This window comes from Coptis chinensis, chromosome 5 (genome assembly GCF_015680905.1).
Source record: "Coptis chinensis isolate HL-2020 chromosome 5, ASM1568090v1, whole genome shotgun sequence".
Classification (NCBI taxonomy): Eukaryota; Viridiplantae; Streptophyta; class Magnoliopsida; order Ranunculales; family Ranunculaceae; genus Coptis; species Coptis chinensis.
Window position 1 is genome coordinate 12,561,565 of NC_141460.1, and position 19,342 is coordinate 12,580,906.

Below are 19,342 nucleotides of genomic sequence, written 5' to 3' on the forward strand. Positions count from 1 at the left end.
TTTTAATTTGATTGGTAATTGTATTTCTATGAAAATAATTATATTGGACGTAACATACATAGTGCATTAATTAAAAAAAAACAGTTAGATAAAAATACATAGTTCATTAATTAAAAATACAATGAAATTAAAATACATAGTGCATTAATTAAAAAGACAAAGAAATTAAAATACATAGTGCATTAATTAAAATACATAGTGCTTTAATTAAAATAAAAAATACTAGATAATTAAAATACATAAGCTTAGTTAGAGCTAGAACCACCTCTAGCCCTTCCCCATTCAAAGACGATTTCAGCTTGTTGTTGCTCGATTATAAAAGCGGTATCGGATGGAGGACACTTGTATCGGTCGCTAAAATCTTAGCTTCATATTGCATCTTTTGAAGCCGATTTTTTCCAATTGAACCTGATTTTTTCTGCTTGAATCCGATTTTTTCTTCTCTTGCCATCACAGTTCTTTGACTATATGCAAGTTCCCTTTCCCTAAGTTCTAAGCATTTTGTGTTTCATTTGCATCCCGTGCAAATGTATCCTCTAAACGTAAAGTAACCCTCCAACATACCAAATGATTTTTCTTGGTTCCTTTTGGACTTGGCTTTCTTCGATCCAAGAGGACGCTCCATTTCTTTTGGACGCTCTATTTCTTGAGAACCCTCCAATTCAACTCCACCAACACTTGGTGAATTAGAAGTTGAATCTTCACCATCATTTTGCGACCTTTTCCTTTGTGGGCGCGCTTGACCTTGCCTCAAAAACGCTACTCCACTTTGGATTATCCTTGAGTATAACGTAACAATGATCAAGTGAAAAGCCGATTTTTCTTGTAGTTGGTACGTCATCCTTGCCTCGACAACTAAAAAAAAAAAAAATGGTGGTAATTAGACTAAAATAATCACTAGGACTAAGATAATTAAACCGCAATAATAATTAGACTAAGATAATAATTAGACTAAGACTAAAATGGAAATAATAAATACACTAAGATAATTAGACGAAGACGGAAATAATTAGACTAAGACTAAGATAATCAATAAATTCCAAATTGACAACGCTTGTAATTACCCGCTTTGTATTGTTGTACCACTTGCATGTCGAGCCTCCACCGCATTCACAATTGCAACAAATTTGTTCATCATTTTGAAATATATTTCCACCTTCCGCTAATTGAATCGAGACCTATCCCACCCATCGTGCTTGATTGAACTCGTTTGTTACACGATTCCAAAATCCTTTTGCATTTTGGAAAGCACCAACAATAGAGTCTTCACTAATTTTTATCCAAGCAAGACATAGAGCTTGATCATCGGACATGCTAAAGTGAGCTCTCTTTTTGCTTGAGTGCTACCACTTGCTTGAGATGCTTGAGTTGATGCCATTTGATATTTGGTTTTTAAGAACTGATTTTAAAGAAGAAGAAATATGATATATGATTGTTGGAAGTGTGAGTTGAAATGAAACAAATGTTGTATATATACCAAAGTTTTTATTTTGACCGTTTTTGACCGCTTCGACTTTTTGACCGTTGGTAGCCGTTAGGACTCCTGGACGGGATGTTGATTTCGGTCCACAAGTTTTGTAATCCGCACGGAATCCAACATCCCGTCCGGAGTTAACAAGTCAGTGATAAACTCGGTGGTTGGTTTCACCTCGTTTTGAACTAGGGAAAATTATCACCTTCATTATCACCCTGCATTGCACAGCAGTTTTGGACCCAAGTAGGTGATAATTATCACTACCCCCTCTCTATCACCTGCATTGCAAATGCTCTTAGAACTTAATTTTGACACTAGTGGTAAATACGTAATAACTCAAACTTTAGTAGAAATGAGCAAAGAAGTAATCATCTACTCATTTTCTTTGAGGCCATGTCGAACACCAAAAGCACGCAAGAACTGGCCATCGAGGGACAAAAACACTTAGAAGAGACAATCGAAGCAGCATATCAGATTCTTTCATCAATGGACGACGAGCTTTGCAACCCAGCACTATGGTCTACAACTAGTATAGCTGCTTCTTCTCATTCTAATGATAACTTTGACATGGGTGGTGGTGCTCTAGATGAAGCCCGTCTTCGTTATAAGTCTGCTGTTGCTTCTTTAAGATTTGTCCTTACTTCCATTCCCAATTCTGTAAAGGTATATACATATACACAAGCCCACTTTGAATATATCTATTGTACTGTTCTTTAAAACTGCTAATTATAATTTTGGGCCCTTGGGTATGTAGGCAAAATCACATGAGGCAGCCTCCAGAAATGATGGGACTGAATTCCAATCGGATCAGTCTGAGATTGAGGTGTTGGAAGAACGGGCTACAAGTTTAAGAACGGTACTAACTTATACTTATATGCACTTTATAAAGTCTAATTGCTTGCTTTTGTGCTAGATTTGTAGAAGTATATATTAGTGTTTAGTATATATGATGCAACATTTGGTTTAAATAGATAAGGACGATAGTGATAATTGAGATGGTCCGTTTATATGAGCGTTTGTAGGATCTAGTATGAAGACCGAGACTATCAAAATCATATGCGTACTCAAAATGTTTGTGTTTGTGTTTGTGTATTTGGATTTGTTATTTTCAAAACGTTAGACATTGAACGCAAGAACAATTCTTGAGAGCAGCCTGTGTTCTGGTTCACACAGTGCAGACAACATGTCCATTTAAGGTCGCCGTAAGCATAGAGTCATAGACATGAGTGCCACCACTCGAATGCCACACATTTGGAAATAGAAAGTGCAGTATATGGGGAAATAGTGACATTTAGTGAAGCCTCATGTGATCTGTCTCTTCATGTATTTATGAAAACATTTGCCTTATAGATAATGTAATAAAAAAGGCATCAGGAAAGGACCCTGGTGAAGATTGACGAGTAGTAATACCAGCTTGTGGTTGGGAGTAGTGTAGGCATGATTTTTGGGCTTTGACATGGTTACAAATCATCACATGTGTTGAATTTCATGAGGATGATATCCATGGTTGGGAGATCATCTTTACCAAAGATCAAGGCACATTTGATCTTGTAGGTTCAATGGTGGTTTTCGGTGGCTATGATCTCTTGGCTCTTGCTCGGAATGAGAACTCGTTTGGACAGTTCTAAGTTTCTAACCTTGCCAAAAGTTATTCTTGATTTTTGAATTTTTTAAGCTCCAAAGTATTATTAATTTGCAACAAGGTTAGAAATAATCAAACCAGTTTAAGTTTTGTGAGGATCATCTCCAATGTGGGGAGTCAGGAGTGGGGACATTATCTTAATAAAAAGTAAGCACTTACTTCATCTTGTCGGTTCAACAGCGGGCCATGTGTACAATCCTGTGTACACTGATCCCATCCAAAAATGATGACCAGAAATATGAGGTTCCAGTCTAAAATCACATATAAAATGCAAATAGATAGGTGATGGAGATTTGTAGAGCGCACGGATGATTTAAACTCTATGTAAAGGTGATGGTCTTACTCGTGTTGTACAGAATGTCAAAAGTCAAGCTTCATATGTCGGATTGGCACTTTAAGGTCATCTTAAAGCACTTTCCCTATAGAAGAACTTTAGCATGACTTACATTTAAAAAGGAAGTGATGAAGGAAGAACATGTCAGCAATCTGTAGGAAGCTAGATATTAGTATCTGAACTATTACCTCATATCTGCTTTGACACACGCACACACTCATACATTAAATGCCACACGTTTGTTAGGTGCACATCAAGAAGAGTGTGAGGCATAGGGTTGGAAAGGAACCGGGGACATTCGAGGTTAGATACCTTGACGTTACACAGTTGATTCTTCACATCAAAGAATTGCTTTCCTTTGGTGTAAGCTGTAGAGGGAGTTCAAGGATACAACTTTTAGGTTTTTTGGATTTTCTTCGAAAGCTATCGCCGGAGAAGCTTAACTGATTGTTGTTTTTTTGTTGTTTCTTGTACTTGGTTGTTGTTTTGGCTCTTAGTTTTTTCCTTGTAGTAGGATATCTCATCCTACATTGTAATTATCCACTATATTGCTATGTATATGATGAACGTTTACTTTTTCCGATCGAAATATAAAATATAAAATGAGGAACATTCACCTCTTAAAAAAGAAAAACATGGAGTTAATGGCTGAGGTTCTGTGAGGATGATCTCCTCCTTATGAAGACCATCCTCGCACAAATCAGCCAGCTTAGACACATTCAACCCGCTGATTCTTTTTCTTAAGGTTGATCTCAATAATTTGATGATTATATCCACAAAAATTTAGCCCTTAGCTTGAAGATGCAAGAAAACTGAGGGATAGGTGTGCTGATTGGTGGCTTTACAAGGGCTCTTCACAAGGCCCAAAATGTGGTTTCTATTGGTACAAAAGATGTGTTCTCTGCACCTAACACCTCATTTTATATTTGAATGGGGTCTTTGAGAGCCTCCTCGGGGTCACACCTAGGTATAGAATAATCTCCAAGGTGCTGGTCCAAGTAAGATGGGGGTTCTTATTTGTCTATTATTGGCACTGGCTGCTCTCACTAAGTAGTATCATTATTTACTTGTATTACCTGCCAGTGGATGAGATGAGAAGGTTGGTTCTGTTAGAAGATAAAATCAATGTGATACAGTGTCAGTCTATGTAATGTTGGTTCTCACTTCCTCTGATACTGAAGCAAGGATCTGATTTTCTCAAAGAAAGCTGTAAAACATTTGGTCACTTTGCTCAAAGTAATGGTTGACTACACAGCGTACGAAGCTCTTCTAAGGACATAGCAACCTCCAGTTAGTCTTTTTGATGTTTCAGAGGTTTTTTGTTGGCTTGAATACCAAAGGCTTGTCCAATGACGAATTGACGATGTTATCATCGGTTTCTGACTAATTAATAGGGGAATGACATGGAATATAACTTCAGTGCCAACTTGGTGCTAACCCTGTTGCCATATGACTCGGCTAAAAATAGATGCCACTCCAAGAATCTTAAACACAAGTGTAAACCATATTCTTCAGTATCTGATTGGCTTCTTTTGTCTTTCCAGAGGTCTGTAATTCGAAATTTGTGCTTGCTTTTATTTGAATAAATTAGTGAGATTCTTGCAGAACGGAGTTGTGAAATGAGGTCTGTCACAAATAGGAGTGTACTTCAACTGGATGACGATTCCCAGTCAACGGTTTAGGAGTTGAGTCGATCCCCACAGCATTTTTGGCGCTTCTGAATTTCAACCAGAGCGTGTATGTATAAAATAATACATCTTATCCATGGTGCAATTAAGTTAGGTGCTTTTCTTGGAATTTGGAAACCCATGAAAAAAAAATATTTTGCTGCTAAATTTGGATCAGCTGCAGTGGTTTCTGCACTGACAATACACAGGCACCATCTTACTGTTGATTTGTCTAAGAGCACAAAATCCTGATGCATTTTAATAGGGAAGGACTTGCTGATACCATCTTACTGTTACAGCCGATGCCTTGTATTTTAATAGGGAAAGAGTACTAGCTCATCTGAAGAGGGATGGACTAGCTGATGTCTCTAATGCTTCTCATTCTCTGGCTCTGTAAGTGAATATTAAGTAGGTCATTTATGAGTAGTGTTAGAGTTCTAAGGGACATCTCCCGAGGGGCTTAAGGTCGCGCCCCTGACTCGAATTTTTGTTGTGTCGTATACGAAATAATAGTTCAGATACCTATATTTGGCTTCCTAATATTTGCTTGACGTGCTGATTTTCATGAGTTCCTTTTTAAAAGTTATCCTAAATTTGTTTTTACTGTTTTGACATGGTCTTAGCGTGCCAATCCGACATGCGAAGCTTGATTTTCAAAATTCTTTACAAGTTACAACACACGTGAGACCATCATGCTTAATGTAGAGTTTTAAATCATCCACGTACACTACAAATCTTTATTTTCATATATTTCCATATTCAATGTGATTTTAGACTGGAGTTTCCATATTTGAATATTCAGTGTGATTTTAGACTGTGCAACTGTGCCCTGGCCCCTGAATAGATCCGCCCCTGCAACTATGTGAAACAGCATCAGTTGGAATTTGACGTTAGAGCTGCTCAACAGGGAGACGAGTGTACATGAGTTTTATTTCTGGTATGACTAGAATCTGGGATCAGTTAGCATTCATGGAGCTTACTTTACTTTTTGTTTTTGATATATACACAAAGTACAGAGATAACCGAAGCTTATTTAATACTCTGATCACTCTTAGGGATGAGTTTGAGTTACCTCAGGGTTTCATCCTCCCTTCACAATCTCCTTCCCAATCTTGACAGTTGACACAGTTATTAGTGAACTTTCAGCTGAAGACGTGTGATTCAAATCGAGTCACACAATGACAACCATCTTCATTCTAGTTTGAGTGTTTAGGCTGTTCAGACATAGCTTTCTTCCAGTAAACAGTAAATATTTTTTGGCAGAGTTGTTATATATACATAAATGAGAGAGAAGTGGTCACTCAAAAGTTCGCTTCTAAAATTGTTCAATGGCAGAAACTTTTGTTTATGATTCTGAGCACCTTAGGATGCATTCTCTGGTTCCGTTTCCTCAGCTCTTCCAGCATTCTCTGCTGAAGAAGCTGATTGGGACGTTGCTTTGCAATTGCGTTGACAATACCATAACTTTGTGATCGATGGCTGTGGAAGTAGCAGTTGCAGTTTTTTTAGGCAAACTCCAAATGTTTCCCGTTTGGAGTTTGAGGGTAGATATTAGAGACACAGGGTATTTTAGTATTTTCCATTTATTAGTATTAAGTTGGGTTTTGGAAGGTCTGGATTAGGAAGGTCTTTCATGTTTCTCTTTAATGCAACCAAAGGTTGTCGAAAATAATACTTAGCTATCAAGGCATGCATCTGATTATTTTCTCTGTAATATAGAGCTTAGGGTTGGGAAGCAACAATTTTGCAATTGATTGGGCAGATGTTTTTAGGGTTGGGGTCGTATGTGCAGTGTGCTGTATAGGCCGTGGATACATTATCCCTAGTGGAGATTGTTATTTTGTTTCTCTAGTAGAACCTACTCATCACCCTCCTTTGACATGGAAGCAGGGCGGAACCACATGGTGGCTAGGTGGGGCACGTGCCCCAGGTGAAATTATAGGAAAAGATTGTTTACCACTTACCAGCACAGTGTATGGGCTATGATATGGTACCATACTAAATTGTTAAGTGTCCACTCAAAGAGTAAAACAAAGCTATTTAGCTGCTTTTAACAATTTTTGACCACATGATAGGTTTCTAAATAGACACGACAACTGGACCAGGAAGCACAAGGAACATTTGCATGCGCGGATAGGAATGGCCATAAATGTAAGTGTTGTCATTCTAAATCACATATAAAATGCAAATATAGGGGAGAGAGATTTGTAGCGAGCACGGACCATTTCTATGAAAGCATGATGGTCTCACACTGTCTTGTAAAAAATGTTGAAAATCAAGCTTCATATGTTGGATTAGCACTGTAAGGCCATGTCAAAACAGCTTTCCTATAAAATAAATTTTAGCATGACTTGCACTTAAAATGGAAATCATGAAGGAAAAGCACATCACGCAAATATTAGGAAGCTAGATATAGGTATCCGAACTATTATCTCATATCTAACGGTACACATTCAGACATTAAAGGACACACATGTCTTAGGTGTACATGGAGAAGATTTTAGGGCATTGGTTGGAAAGGATTGATGCACATTTGATTCTTCAATTCAAAGGATTGTTTTTCCTTTGGTGTAAGTTGTAGTCTGTAGAGGGAGTTCAAGGAGATACCTTTTAGGTTTTTGCATTTTCTTTGGGACTAAAAGGCCGGAGAAGCTGAATTTGTCACTATGTTTTTGTTAGTTCTTGTGTCTGTCTGTTTGTTGTTTTGGTTTTTAGCTTTTTGTTTGTAGTGGGATATCTCATCTTATACTGTAAATATCTGCTTTATATTGCTAGTGTATGTGCTCCTAATATCCAAGGTTTGAAAGTTCGAACTATGGGAGGTGAATCCTAGTGGTTGGATTAAAGTGCCTTGGTATTTTGTAGGCACATGGTATTATAACTGTTGGAATATAACTATTGAGGTGCATAGGATCAGTGTATCTAGAATATATTCATGATCATGATTTATATAGGAAGATGTTATTATGATCTTATTTGATTTGATTTGGTTAGCACCAATCAAGGATTTAGTTTCTATATATTGGTATTTGTAATCTCTATATAAACCAGTGAGATCAATGTACCGATAGCCTAATTTTATCAATGAATATTCTTTATCTCAAATTCAAGTTGGTATCTAGAGCTTAGGTTTCGATCTTTGGGTAAACTCTTTTACCGGCGGGTGGCTGCTTCAACACTGCCTGCCGGACTACTTTCCATACAATAATGTTGATTTCTATACATCTTCAACCCCATCACTGTGTTTGAATAAAAAATATTGTTTTGTATGATGAAATCACTTCGTCGTCATTATCCCTTTAGTGGATTTTGTTATGCAAGCCTCACCACAGTTTGATATACTCTGTTTTTTTTTTAAAGGCAAGCAGGGTTTTTGAGAGGTCCCTTACCCCTATTTTATTAAAATATAAACAAACTTGGTTACATTGATTACATTCTAACATTAATTTTGCCCGCGGCATCATCACTCACAATTTTCCTTACATCCTCTAAGAATGAGCAAGATGGAATGAGAATATAACTTACTAAAGGAATATTTGCGGCCATAGCATCGGCAAGTTTGTTCGCTTCTCGATAAATATGTTCAATCGTAAAACATTCTAAGTGTTCTTTCAGTGATGCTATCTCAGCCATGAGGTAGTTGGCTCGCCATGGGTGTCGGTCTTTTCCCTGTAAGTAGGCAATTACCATCTTGGAATCGGTTTGGGCTTGGACTTTTAGACATCTGTTATCCACTGCCAACTTGAGTCCTTGGGCTAAGCCTTGTAGCTCAATGAGATCGATGGACCTGTATTCTGACTTGCCTTGTGCTGCTGCAATTACCTCGCCTTGCCCATTTCTAATCACTGCTGCCCAGCCACCAAGTGTTCCCTGAAGGGTCCCGTCTGTGTTTAGTGAATTCATTCCTGGTGAAGGTTTCGGCCACACACAGTGCTTGACAACTTTCATTCTTGGCTCCACATAGATACTCCACAACTGCATGATGCTATCCCTCGCAGGCCCCTCCTCCATAACCAGTTTGAGAGATTGGAGTTTGGTGGTCACATCTTGAATAATAAGTTTACTGACCTGCAATGCAACTGTGTTCTTGTGCTGAAATATCCGTCGGTTCCTTTCTTGCCACACATGGTATACAAACCCATTGGACAGTAGCCTTAGTGCATCCTGAGCCGTCCCTTTTCCTTGTGTCTTTTGTTGAACCCATTGTAACTCTTCCTGCCAGCTCGCACTTCTTGATTTTTTGTACCCTGCATACTGAAGAAGTTGCTGCCATGTAAACTGAGCATAAGTACACTCAAAAAAACAAGTGTGCTTCTGTTTCCCTCTCCCTCCAACAGAGCACACAAGTGTCATCAGGTACTACTCCCCACTCTTTCAATTTCGCTGTTGTCTTCAACCCACCTTTGAGTGTGAGCCAAGCTATAAATGAATGCCACGGTATTCTGTTCGGAAACCAGACAAGAGGATACCAAGGGATGGGTGCTTTGGTGGCTCTCACACTTTCATAGGTTTCCTTGAGATTGTAATCTCCACGTTGAGATGCTGTCCAGATGACCTTGTCCTTACCACTCCCCACCTTAATTTCAGTTTCGATGTAAGAAGCTATGTCAGGTATGCGGACTTTGACATTTGTGGGAATGCTCCACTGTTCATTCTCAATGATGTTGCTCACACGCGCATTCAGATTGCACGTTGAGTTATAGAGTAGAGACCGGGGGAATTTGTCTTTCAAAATACCTTCGGGGTGCCATGGGTCCATCCAGAAGCTAGTATCTCTGCCATCGCCAATTTGATGCTGGACTATGAGTTGGGCTTCTTTCCTGTTCTTCAAAATGTTACGCCAAACCCAGGAGCAGTCATGAGGGATCTTGAGCTGCCAAAAATTTCAAACTTTGATCAAGTTCTTAGTGACCCACTTCGTCCATAATGTGTTGTTTGTGCTGACCAGTTTCCAAGTGTGTTTAAGGTTTGCTGCTACATTCAGAGAGTGTAAGTTGCGAAGCCCGGGCCTCCCCCCTCCCCCTCTTCATAAGGGAAACATATTTCCTCCCAACTGATGAGGGCATGAGATGTGGAACACTCCGGGCCAGTCCAGAGAAAATTTTGGCATAGTCGGTTGATGGTGTCGATTGTGTGCTGAGGTAGAACATAGGAGGCAGTCCAGTAGACACTCATGCCATTCAGAATTGCTTTGATAAGCTGAAGACGTCCTGCATATGACAATGCTCTACCTCGCCATGCCTGAATACTCCGTTGTTGATGCTATCTTATGAAGAGAAGCATTTTGTTGTTGATACTACCTTATGAATAGGAGTCCATTGTTTTTAGGTGCTGTCTCATAAACAGAAGCCCTTTTTTATGCTACTGAGACGTGTGTCCGGAGCTTATTTATCGGATGTTATCGTTCATGGATGGTGCTTTTCTACAGACAGCCTTCGTCACACTTGGACATATTTTTCAGCCTGGAGTTCATTTGGCGACAATCTTCTTTGGTGTTAATCTCATGCTACTTTTCAAGCATCATAAGATTAAGGGGGAGTGTTGGAATATAACTACTGAGGTGAATAGGATCGGTGTATCTAGAATATCGTCATGATCATGATTTATATAGGAAGATGTTATTATGATCTTATTTGATTTGATTTGGTTAGCACCAATCAAGGATTTAGTTTCTATATATTGGTATTTGTAATCTCTATAAAAACCAGTGAGATCAACCAATAACCTAATTTTATCAATGAATATTCTTTATCTCAAATTCAAGTATAACATTGTGTATGGATAGGTGATTGAAATTCCTAAAGAGGAAAAGGCTACCATTGGTCAGTGTTGATAGAGTGGCCGACGAGAACACCGACTTTGGTGCCTGATCGTATCTAAGGATCCTGGTTAAGTAATTAGCTTTCCTCTCCTTGATAGCTTGGGCTTTTGAGGAGTATTGGGTGGCTACATACATAATCTTGCTAGATTGTGATGTAAGCATTCGGAAACTCTTTACTTCTGGAATGGCCTGAAGAGTGAGTGTTGTTTCGTCCTCTTGTCTGAAACTCCAACCCCTTGACCTCCAATGGTTGCGCCAAAGGAGTCTTACAAACAGGGCATCTCAAAGCATGTTGTTAGGGATGTTTAGTATGACTGCATTTGAGAAGGTTGACCCCTTGACCTGGTGACAAAGGTTTGGGCCAAAGGAGTCTTACAAACAGTGTAGTTGAAAGCAGGTTGTTTAGGGATTTTAAACATGACTGCATAAAAGGAGGTTGTGAGTTCTGACAAGCCAATTTTTTGTCATTAGGAGTCTTACTGTAGAATCAGAGTGCGAGTTGAATACTAGAGGCATAGGTTCTCCAGACATAGGGTTAATAGTTTCACCTAACCGATCGGACCCGACCATTGTATATGTTTCCTCAAGATGATTTTTTTTTGGATTTGTATCAACTCATTGGAGTTTGTATGGGCCTAATCAACTAAATTTTGATTTTATTGTATGTTGCAAGTCTTGCAATCCATTTCCGCAAACAGAACCAAATACTCTATTACTTGGATCACCACTCAAAGCAAAGCAACTCGCTTCGAGTTTACAATCCAAGAAGGTGGTCCTAGCCATCAAGGCATGCAGCTGGTTATTTTCTGATGTGTACTTGCGTGTTTAGGGTTGAGATACAACAAAATTTTCGTTGGTTGAGCTGATTTTCTTAGGGTGGGGATCATCTGTGTTGTATAGGCCTTGTATACTTTATCCATATTGGAGATTGTTCTTTTGTTTCTGTATTAGGATACTCATCACCCTCCTTTGTCATGGAAGCGTGTGCACCTAAATGAATGTCTGCAATCTAAGCCAGTGGTTTCCTTGGATTTCTTTGGTCATTCTTGGCTTTGAGGGCGAGATATGAGGCAGTGGGTTACTGTTAAAAGGAAGTTAATTCATAACCCTATTTGTAACACTCTACGTGTGGTCCAAATCTCTGTTTTCAGTACATTTGCATCTTGTAGCTTGTTAAACTAATATTCTGTTGGTAAAATCTTCTTCAGTTGGAAATCCTTTTGAAGCTTATGTCATTAAGAGAATCATGTATTGGATAGTATTGTTAGAATCAGTGTTCGAAAAACAGCCTAGGCTGTGCCCATCGGACCTGCCTAAGCTTGCGGTTCAAAAAATGGTCGGCCGATTAGTCGGGGCTAGGCGGGCCAATTAATCAAGCTAGGCGGACTAATTAGCCTCAAGGTGGGCTCAATTGTTCTCTTCCTTTTTGTTTTTCAGAAGAACGATGAAAATGTCTAAATGAAAAGGCCCATGAAAGCTTAAGATTTGAACGAGTTTAAAAGACTAATACCCAATGTAAATTAAAAGAAAAAAAAAAACCAACTACAAGGGGTTAAAAGATTAAAGGAGTCTGTGTGTCATTTTGACCCTTTCAAAATAGATCGTATTCTTCAGTCCTCTCTCACTGTCTCCCTGCTCAACTTGAGCTATTCACTCGTCTTTTTCTTCCACTATTATGCCTTTTTTAAAGAACTTTAGTTTGTTATTTTTTTTTTTATTATTATTATGGTACGTGTGCAGTTGATCAGTCATGCATTTTTGAGATGTAAAGTTCGATTTCTTCTTTTCTTGTGGTGTGGGTGTATATGACTATATACAATATGTTTATATTAGGAAAAAACCGCCCAGCGCCTCTCCTTCCTAGAAGGCCTACGTGCTAGGCACTCCCACACTGCCCAACTACTTCCTTACACGCTTTTAGAACATTGATTAGAATGACCGACTAGGTTTCTGTTATACTTTGATGTTCATTACTTATGCATCTCATCGCTGTTTCTCTAGAGCCTTTTCAGTTTGAGACTTTTAATTGTCCAATCTGCGATTCCCTATAGCTGTACAGCATAGGGTGCCTCTACGTGTTTACCATCACTTCCAGTTTCTCTCAACAACTTCTAGTTATATTTAGTTTAGTGCAACCTGTATAGCATGTTTTAAAGTTCTTGTGGTATCTGTATGTGAAGATCATTATGGCCCCTCTGTATGGTGTGCGGTAGTTTGTAGGATTGTAATGTAGTAGACTGCATTAACCTTATTTTTGCTCTTTGGTTACAATTTATTACTGTTTACTTGACTGCATTATTATTTCTGGTGAACAGGAGCTTGCTAAAAAAAACAAATATCTTAAGCTTCTCATAGATCAGCTCCGAGAATTTATTACCGACATATCCACATGGCAAAGTCCCTGCATTCCAGCACATGGGATTTTGGAAAGGCTCCAAGTCTAGGATGTGAGAAGTTTGTAATAAAATGTGTATCTCTTGAAGCATAGAAATCAGAAAAACTTCATTAGGTGATCAGTTAGCTAGTGCCTTCATCATCTCTGAGAGCAAAGAAAGTGACATTTGGGAACATTCTTCATTCTTGGATTTTTCACTTCGGAAAAAGTATATCACAATGTGTCCTGCTTCGTTTATGTTTTACCTTCAATATTTGTTCTATTATTTTGTGGTCACTTTCGTAAGGCGTTGGTTTTTGTTTCTGCCATGTACTGTAGTAGAACTGCCCAAGGTTGAGCTAGTGTTCATGGATCAGTGGGCATTTATACGTTTTGGTTGGGTTATCGGCAACTCTCATTTGTGTTGGATCATTCCTACTTTACTTTATATATCAAAGAGTGTAAGCTTTTACTAATTGGAGTAGAGTTGTTTATCACTAAGATGAATAAGAGGTAAATGTTCTCTGGGTGCCTGCTACCCTGCCTAAACTGCCGTTCCGACATTCCATGTTCAACGTTCAAGCCACTCATTTTCTCCAAGTTACTGTGGGTCGGAGGCCCAATCACCAACATATACTGAATGGGTCGGACCTGAACCCAAAGTCCACATAGGTAAGTTATCTTTAATATATAGAAAAATGTGGGGTTGAGTAACAGTGTTTTGGTGTATGTCCCAAGGGCAATTTGGTAATTTCCAGTTTTTAAAAGGGGTAACATAGTAATTTTACGTTTATAATTTTTTTTAAAAACTCAGTGGAGCCCACATGGGTACCGCGTGCACAATGGCTAGTTTGTGTAATTAATGTGAAGTCCTAGTAGAACCATTGTTTTGGAAATAAGTAATCTGGAAACGGCGTTGAGTTTCGAGGGAATATGAGCTTCAGAAAATTTAGAAGAGTTTGTATATGTCACAGACAGCGTGGGTTATCTTTAATATATAGAAAATTGTGGGGGTTGAGTAACAGTATTTTGGTGTACGTCCTAGGAGCACTTTGGTAATTTTTATTTTTATTTCTTTTTGAGGGGTAAAATAGTAATTTAATGTTTATAATTTTTTTAAAAACTCAGTGGAGCCCACGTGAGTACCACGTGCACAGTAGCTAATATATATAAAAAAGATGTGCAGGTTAGAAACCCAAAACACTTGGAGCATCACAAACAAAAGCAACTGTTGAAGACGAGGGTGTACTGCCTGGATTTGATTCAAGGTATTGAAGGAGAAGTAAAGCTTCACACAGGGGAGGATGAGGTGAATGGTCTGTAACTTTGGGAGGAGAGTATGAGATGAAAGAAACATATGAGAGTATGAGACAAACAAGACATAAAACTAATTGGCACAGTACCGTCTGCTTCACAAACAGGATACCGAGGTTTTTGTTTATAAGCTTGTTGTGTCTGAGTGATGGGTTGAAAACGAGGCAGAGGTTGAAACAATGGGGTAAAGTGAATTCAGAGTCTTGCGTACTGTGTAATGTAGGCATCGAAATAGAAAAACACCTATTTTTTCACTGTAGCTATGGGCAAGAAATATGGTCGGGATTACTGGTGAGTGCTGGGTATAATAGATTAAGAGCAGGAACATGACAGCAAGAGATAGAGTGGTTAAAAGATAAATCAGCCGGAAAGGGAGGATTCCAAGATGTGGTGAGGCTACTGTTCACAGGATTCATATATTGTACATGGCGGGAAAGAAATAGTAGAGTTTTCGAACATAAACACTCCAGCGTTTCAAACAATCTGTAACTAATACCTAGGATCACTACACCATTTTTTCCCTATTTGGAACGGACTGGAGCCGTTCCTGTTAGGTCCGTCGCTAACATATGAACAAATTTACACATACGGTAGCTTATTTTTTGCTATTTTTGACACACACCAAACAGGAACGGTCCCCATCCGTCCCAATTTGCCAAAATTCTGGTAGTGGATGCTCTACCCCCTACTCCATAATAACAACTTTACCATGCGGTTCCATTTGATTTGCTGGGTTTTTACATGTATCAATAGACGGGCCATCTCATCTTCCTTGCCAGAAAAGTGCCGTGAGTTGAGATTGTGAAATGGAATTTTGGCATTCCACTTTTTGAACTCTTCTTCCCATGTAAGTAGCATGCTGCAGGGAGCAATGATCATAGGCCTGCACTCCTCGAACATTTTCATGTATGATTGGAGGAAGACAATGGTCAGCCGGGTCTTCCCAGTTCCATGGGCATGGGATATCACACACCCACCAGTGCCATCAGAAGGAGCAAAATTCTTTAACTTGTCAATTTCGATCCCTCCAGCTATGTTTTTCCACAAAAACTCGAAACCTTCTTGCTGATGAGGATACATGGTCTCTCTGATTTGTGGAACTATGTCCCACACTGTACGTTTACCATGGAAATGTGAAAAGTGAGAATGACCACCTGCACCTTGTAAGTCGAATTCTTCCCACAAGGAAAACTCCCCTTCATCAGAACTGTTCTTTGTGGTTGATCTTTTAGAATGGCGTTTCTCCTACAATGTGCAGCAATCAAGTTGATAAGTGACATGTTCACGAGGAACAAACTAGAACTGTAGTATGATCACATAATTCAGTGGTTGTCAAAATCAAAAAAAAAAAAAAAGCAAGAGCAGAAAATTCTCCAAAAATCTGGTCAAAAAAAGAGAAGAAAAATTAGCAACAGCTGATCTGTTCCATCTATCTCCAACATGAAAAACTGAGATGCACAGGACAGAAGAATTATCATTCAGCTGAGATGGCATTATGGCAATCCCACAACCATGACTTTGTTACATCTCCCAGGGGTGGTCTGTTTCACTTTTGAATTGAGTAAGCGATTTCCAACTTACACTAAGCTCAAGCCACTTCTAAGTTCTATTCAATTTTTTAATTGAGAAAATCTTAAAATGAACAAAAAAGAACCCTATAATGACAATGATTTTTGGTGGAAAGATTTAGGGTTTTCTCCATCTTTCTAGTAAACTCAAAAGAATATCAAACTGGAAAACATGTTAAAATTGGACAGAAAAAACTTACAAGAGGTGGTAAAATATATTTCATCTCCGTCTGCACAAAGGAACAAAATCTGCATCTAATTCCGATTTCTTCATCAAGGATATAGTCATGCTTCCCTTGGGCACAAAGGGCAGATGGATCTGTCTCAACATTTGGTTTATTAGGGTATTCACTGTCAACCTACACAAGATCAAGAGCCCTTGTTAATTTACTTGAGCAGAATTTAGTTGTACAAACTTCCAAGGCATAAACGAAGACAAACCAGACAGATACCATGATTATAATGCAATATGCCAAAACAATACTCTCAACAAAAGACATCAGAAGGAAAAAGAAAACATCAGAAAAAATGTGCACTGATCCTCGTTTTTATTTAATATCTTGGGTACTCATGGAACCGTACAACTTCAACGCTGGTACAGTGGCTAAAATTGTTTGCATGGGTACGACCGTATGAGTAATGTCCAGGCCTCTGCTATAATAGGTTTACCAATATCCCGAGTATAAGGTTTCATTAATTTTGTCAGTATTATCAAGGGAAACTGGGACAAAGAAAATACAAGAGTGATTGTTAAGATAGATACAACTCGCAGCTTTACCAATGCTACCAACAAATTAGAGCCTAACAGTATGTAAAGAACTAAATAAAATAAAATCTGCAGGTGCCAACTAGCAAAGTTAATAAAACCTTTGGGTGATGATACCAGAGGTCTGGGGTTCGGAAAAAAAAAACTAAAAATGATATGCTCTAAAAGAAACATGCATCAGCCTTAATAAGGATATTGAAAGGACTTTATATTTGCATGTGATGTCAATCTTAATTCACTCCCCTAAAGTGTTTCAATTCCTTATTCGATAATATGGAATGAGCTTGGCCAAGTATAAGGGTTCTATACTTGGCTCACAAAAACACAAACTGAACTAACAGAAATCAACACAGAATGCTAGGTCCCATAGCATCCATTTACGCTAAACATAGCTGGGGTAGGCGGGTAAGGAACTTACTAGAAGGCTAGGCATTAGAGTTTCACCCATTACACCATAATTTTTTTATGTATTATCAAAATAATATAAGGAAATACGAACTGGACATTATGAAAATATAGTTAATATGATAGTAATTGTAACCAAGCACAGAAATAGTCAACAGGCAACAATACTGGCTAATAACATCATACACTAAATAACAACAGAAATAATTGTACCATCCAGCTAACAATACTACTTTGTCCTGTTGCTTCTATTTCGCAAATTAATACTAAACTTACCTGAGAAGAAACAAAGGAACCAAGCTCACAAGATCTGAGTGCAAAATCAAATTCAACCCACAACATATCCAGATATTTCTCATCATCTGACTTTTCCACAGGCTTGGGAGTTTCAACGCCAAAGTTAAACTTCACTGGATGCGGTTTGTCAACATCAACAGGTGAAACTGCTTCTGGCTGCTGGAGACTTCCACCTTTTTCCCAAATGGTACTCACAAATAGCTTGAAGAGGGGTGAATCTTTTGGTGCATGAACGCACTTTCTTTTTGCAGCTCCTCCAAAAAACCCCTTCCTTCTTTTTAAGTATCTCCTCCTGGTCACCAGAACCACCCTTTCGGTTCACTTTACTAATGTCTTCATTCTTACCATAATTCTCATCGTAATCACCAGTCTCTCTGCTATCCTCATCACCATCATCGTTGGCATCATCAAAATCATCTTCACCACTATCAGTTGAACGATCAACCTCTTTTTCATTAAAAGATATTGGACAACTAGAAGTCTCAAGATTTTTCTTCGAGAAAGAACTTGAGCTAAGATGCGACCTGGTCCGCCATGCTACACTGCTTTTCTCATTAGAGGTCTTTCGGACTTTAACATCCTTTTTGGCAGGTTTAACAACATTCAATTCAGCATCACCATTATCTTCAACACTGTGATTCCCTGATGACCTATCAGTATCCATCTCATCCAAAGAAATTGGGTGACTAAATGTCCCGTCCTTTTTATTAAAGGAAGAGTGTGAAGAATAAGTTGATCGGGTCCTCCGTGGCACACAATCTCTCCCATTAGAGGTATTTGAAACTTTTGAGCCCGTTTTGACAGGAATCAAGATATCCAATCCATCCACTATTCTTCTCTTAAGTCTATTCTCGATATCTTCATCAATATCTTCAATTACACATTCCTTTACAACTTCAGTATCATCCTCACTGTCTTCACTAGATTCCTCCTCTACACTAGCACAACAATGTGCTCCATCCAATCCACCTACTTTTCTTCTCTTAAAATTTTTATCATTACTTTCATGACTATCTCCATCTGAACTTACTTCTGCATTTTCAGTATCAGCCTCATTCTCCTCATCTCCATCTGAACTTTCTTCTGCATTTTCAGTATCAGCCTCATTCGCCTCATCTCCATCCTCACTAACAACTTTAGATACCTCCTCTTCATCACCAGAAAAATAGAATTTATCCTTTTCCTCCTCTCCATCATCTGAACTCGATGAAGATGGAATTTCTATAACCTTAATCCCATCTTTCGGAACCCCAAGATCATCATCGTCATCATCTACTTCTTCCTCTTCTTCCCCCCTCTCAACACCAACATCAGATTTTGTACTACTTTTCTTTACCAACTTACAATCTTTATCACTTAAAGAATCATCAGAACTCTTTTCGTCATCATCGTCATCATCACTATATTCTTCTTCTTCTACATCATCACTATCATCAGTCAAGTTATTAACTTTCTTCTTAGAATTCTCAAAATCCACAGCCCCATCTTTATTTTTCCCATTATTAAGCTGTTGACTACTTTTTCTAACACTTGATTCAGCCTTGTTATCGCCACTTCCTTCTCTCCCACTCTTCTTTTAGATACAAATTAAACTGTGCACGTGTTCTTCTTGCAACTGGTTTTGAAGAATCCATTCAAAGATTCAACCTTTCAATACTACTTAACTGTTTCTGTTAATAA

At 38.5% G+C, this 19,342-nt stretch overlaps 2 protein-coding genes across 3 annotated transcripts; one reads left to right on the top strand and one right to left on the bottom strand.

Moving 5' to 3' along the window:
• The first annotated feature begins 1,773 nt into the window (after positions 1-1,773).
• LOC147496721 (mediator of RNA polymerase II transcription subunit 30-like) lies at positions 1,774-13,788 on the top strand. 2 transcript variants are annotated; one of them, XM_086559629.1, is made up of 3 exons: positions 1,774-2,137; positions 2,229-2,330; positions 13,254-13,788. In XM_086559629.1, exons 1-3 carry the CDS (start codon positions 1,868-1,870, stop codon positions 13,380-13,382), a joined length of 501 nt encoding a protein of 166 aa, XP_086415755.1. In that variant the 5' UTR covers positions 1,774-1,867; the 3' UTR covers positions 13,383-13,788. The 2 variants fall into 2 exon arrangements, with proteins under 2 accessions (XP_086415755.1, XP_086415756.1); XM_086559630.1 differs by lacking the exon at positions 13,254-13,788 and adding an exon at positions 7,193-7,269 and having other exon boundaries at positions 1,831-2,137.
• A 1,178-nt stretch (positions 13,789-14,966) lies between these two features.
• On the bottom strand, positions 14,967-17,774 carry LOC147496722 (SNF2 domain-containing protein CLASSY 3-like). The gene is made up of 3 exons (XM_086559631.1): positions 17,642-17,774; positions 16,395-16,553; positions 14,967-15,871 (listed from the first exon to the last, which is right to left on the bottom strand). Exons 1-3 carry the CDS (start codon positions 17,705-17,707, stop codon positions 15,305-15,307), a joined length of 792 nt encoding a protein of 263 aa, XP_086415757.1. The 5' UTR covers positions 17,708-17,774; the 3' UTR covers positions 14,967-15,304.
• Positions 17,775-19,342: the final 1,568 nt, after the last annotated feature.

What these genes read in the sequence shown, in the direction of transcription:
- LOC147496721 (XM_086559629.1), top strand. Translation starts at nt 1,868, where the DNA reads ATGTCGAACACCAAAAGCACGCAAGAACTGGCCATCGAGGGACAAAAA. An exon ending in CCATTCCCAATTCTGTAAAG is followed by an intron (nt 2,138 to 2,228) that starts GTATATACATAT and finishes TTGGGTATGTAG; the next exon opens with GCAAAATCACATGAGGCAGC. An exon ending in GGGCTACAAGTTTAAGAACG is followed by an intron (nt 2,331 to 13,253) that starts GTACTAACTTAT and finishes TCTGGTGAACAG; the next exon opens with GAGCTTGCTAAAAAAAACAA.
- LOC147496722 (XM_086559631.1), bottom strand. Translation starts at nt 17,707, where the DNA reads ATGTTGTGGGTTGAATTTGATTTTGCACTCAGATCTTGTGAGCTTGGT. An exon ending in GTTCCTTTGTTTCTTCTCAG is followed by an intron (nt 16,554 to 17,641) that starts GTAAGTTTAGTA and finishes GATCTTGTGTAG; the next exon opens with GTTGACAGTGAATACCCTAA. An exon ending in AATATATTTTACCACCTCTT is followed by an intron (nt 15,872 to 16,394) that starts GTAAGTTTTTTC and finishes TGCACATTGTAG; the next exon opens with GAGAAACGCCATTCTAAAAG.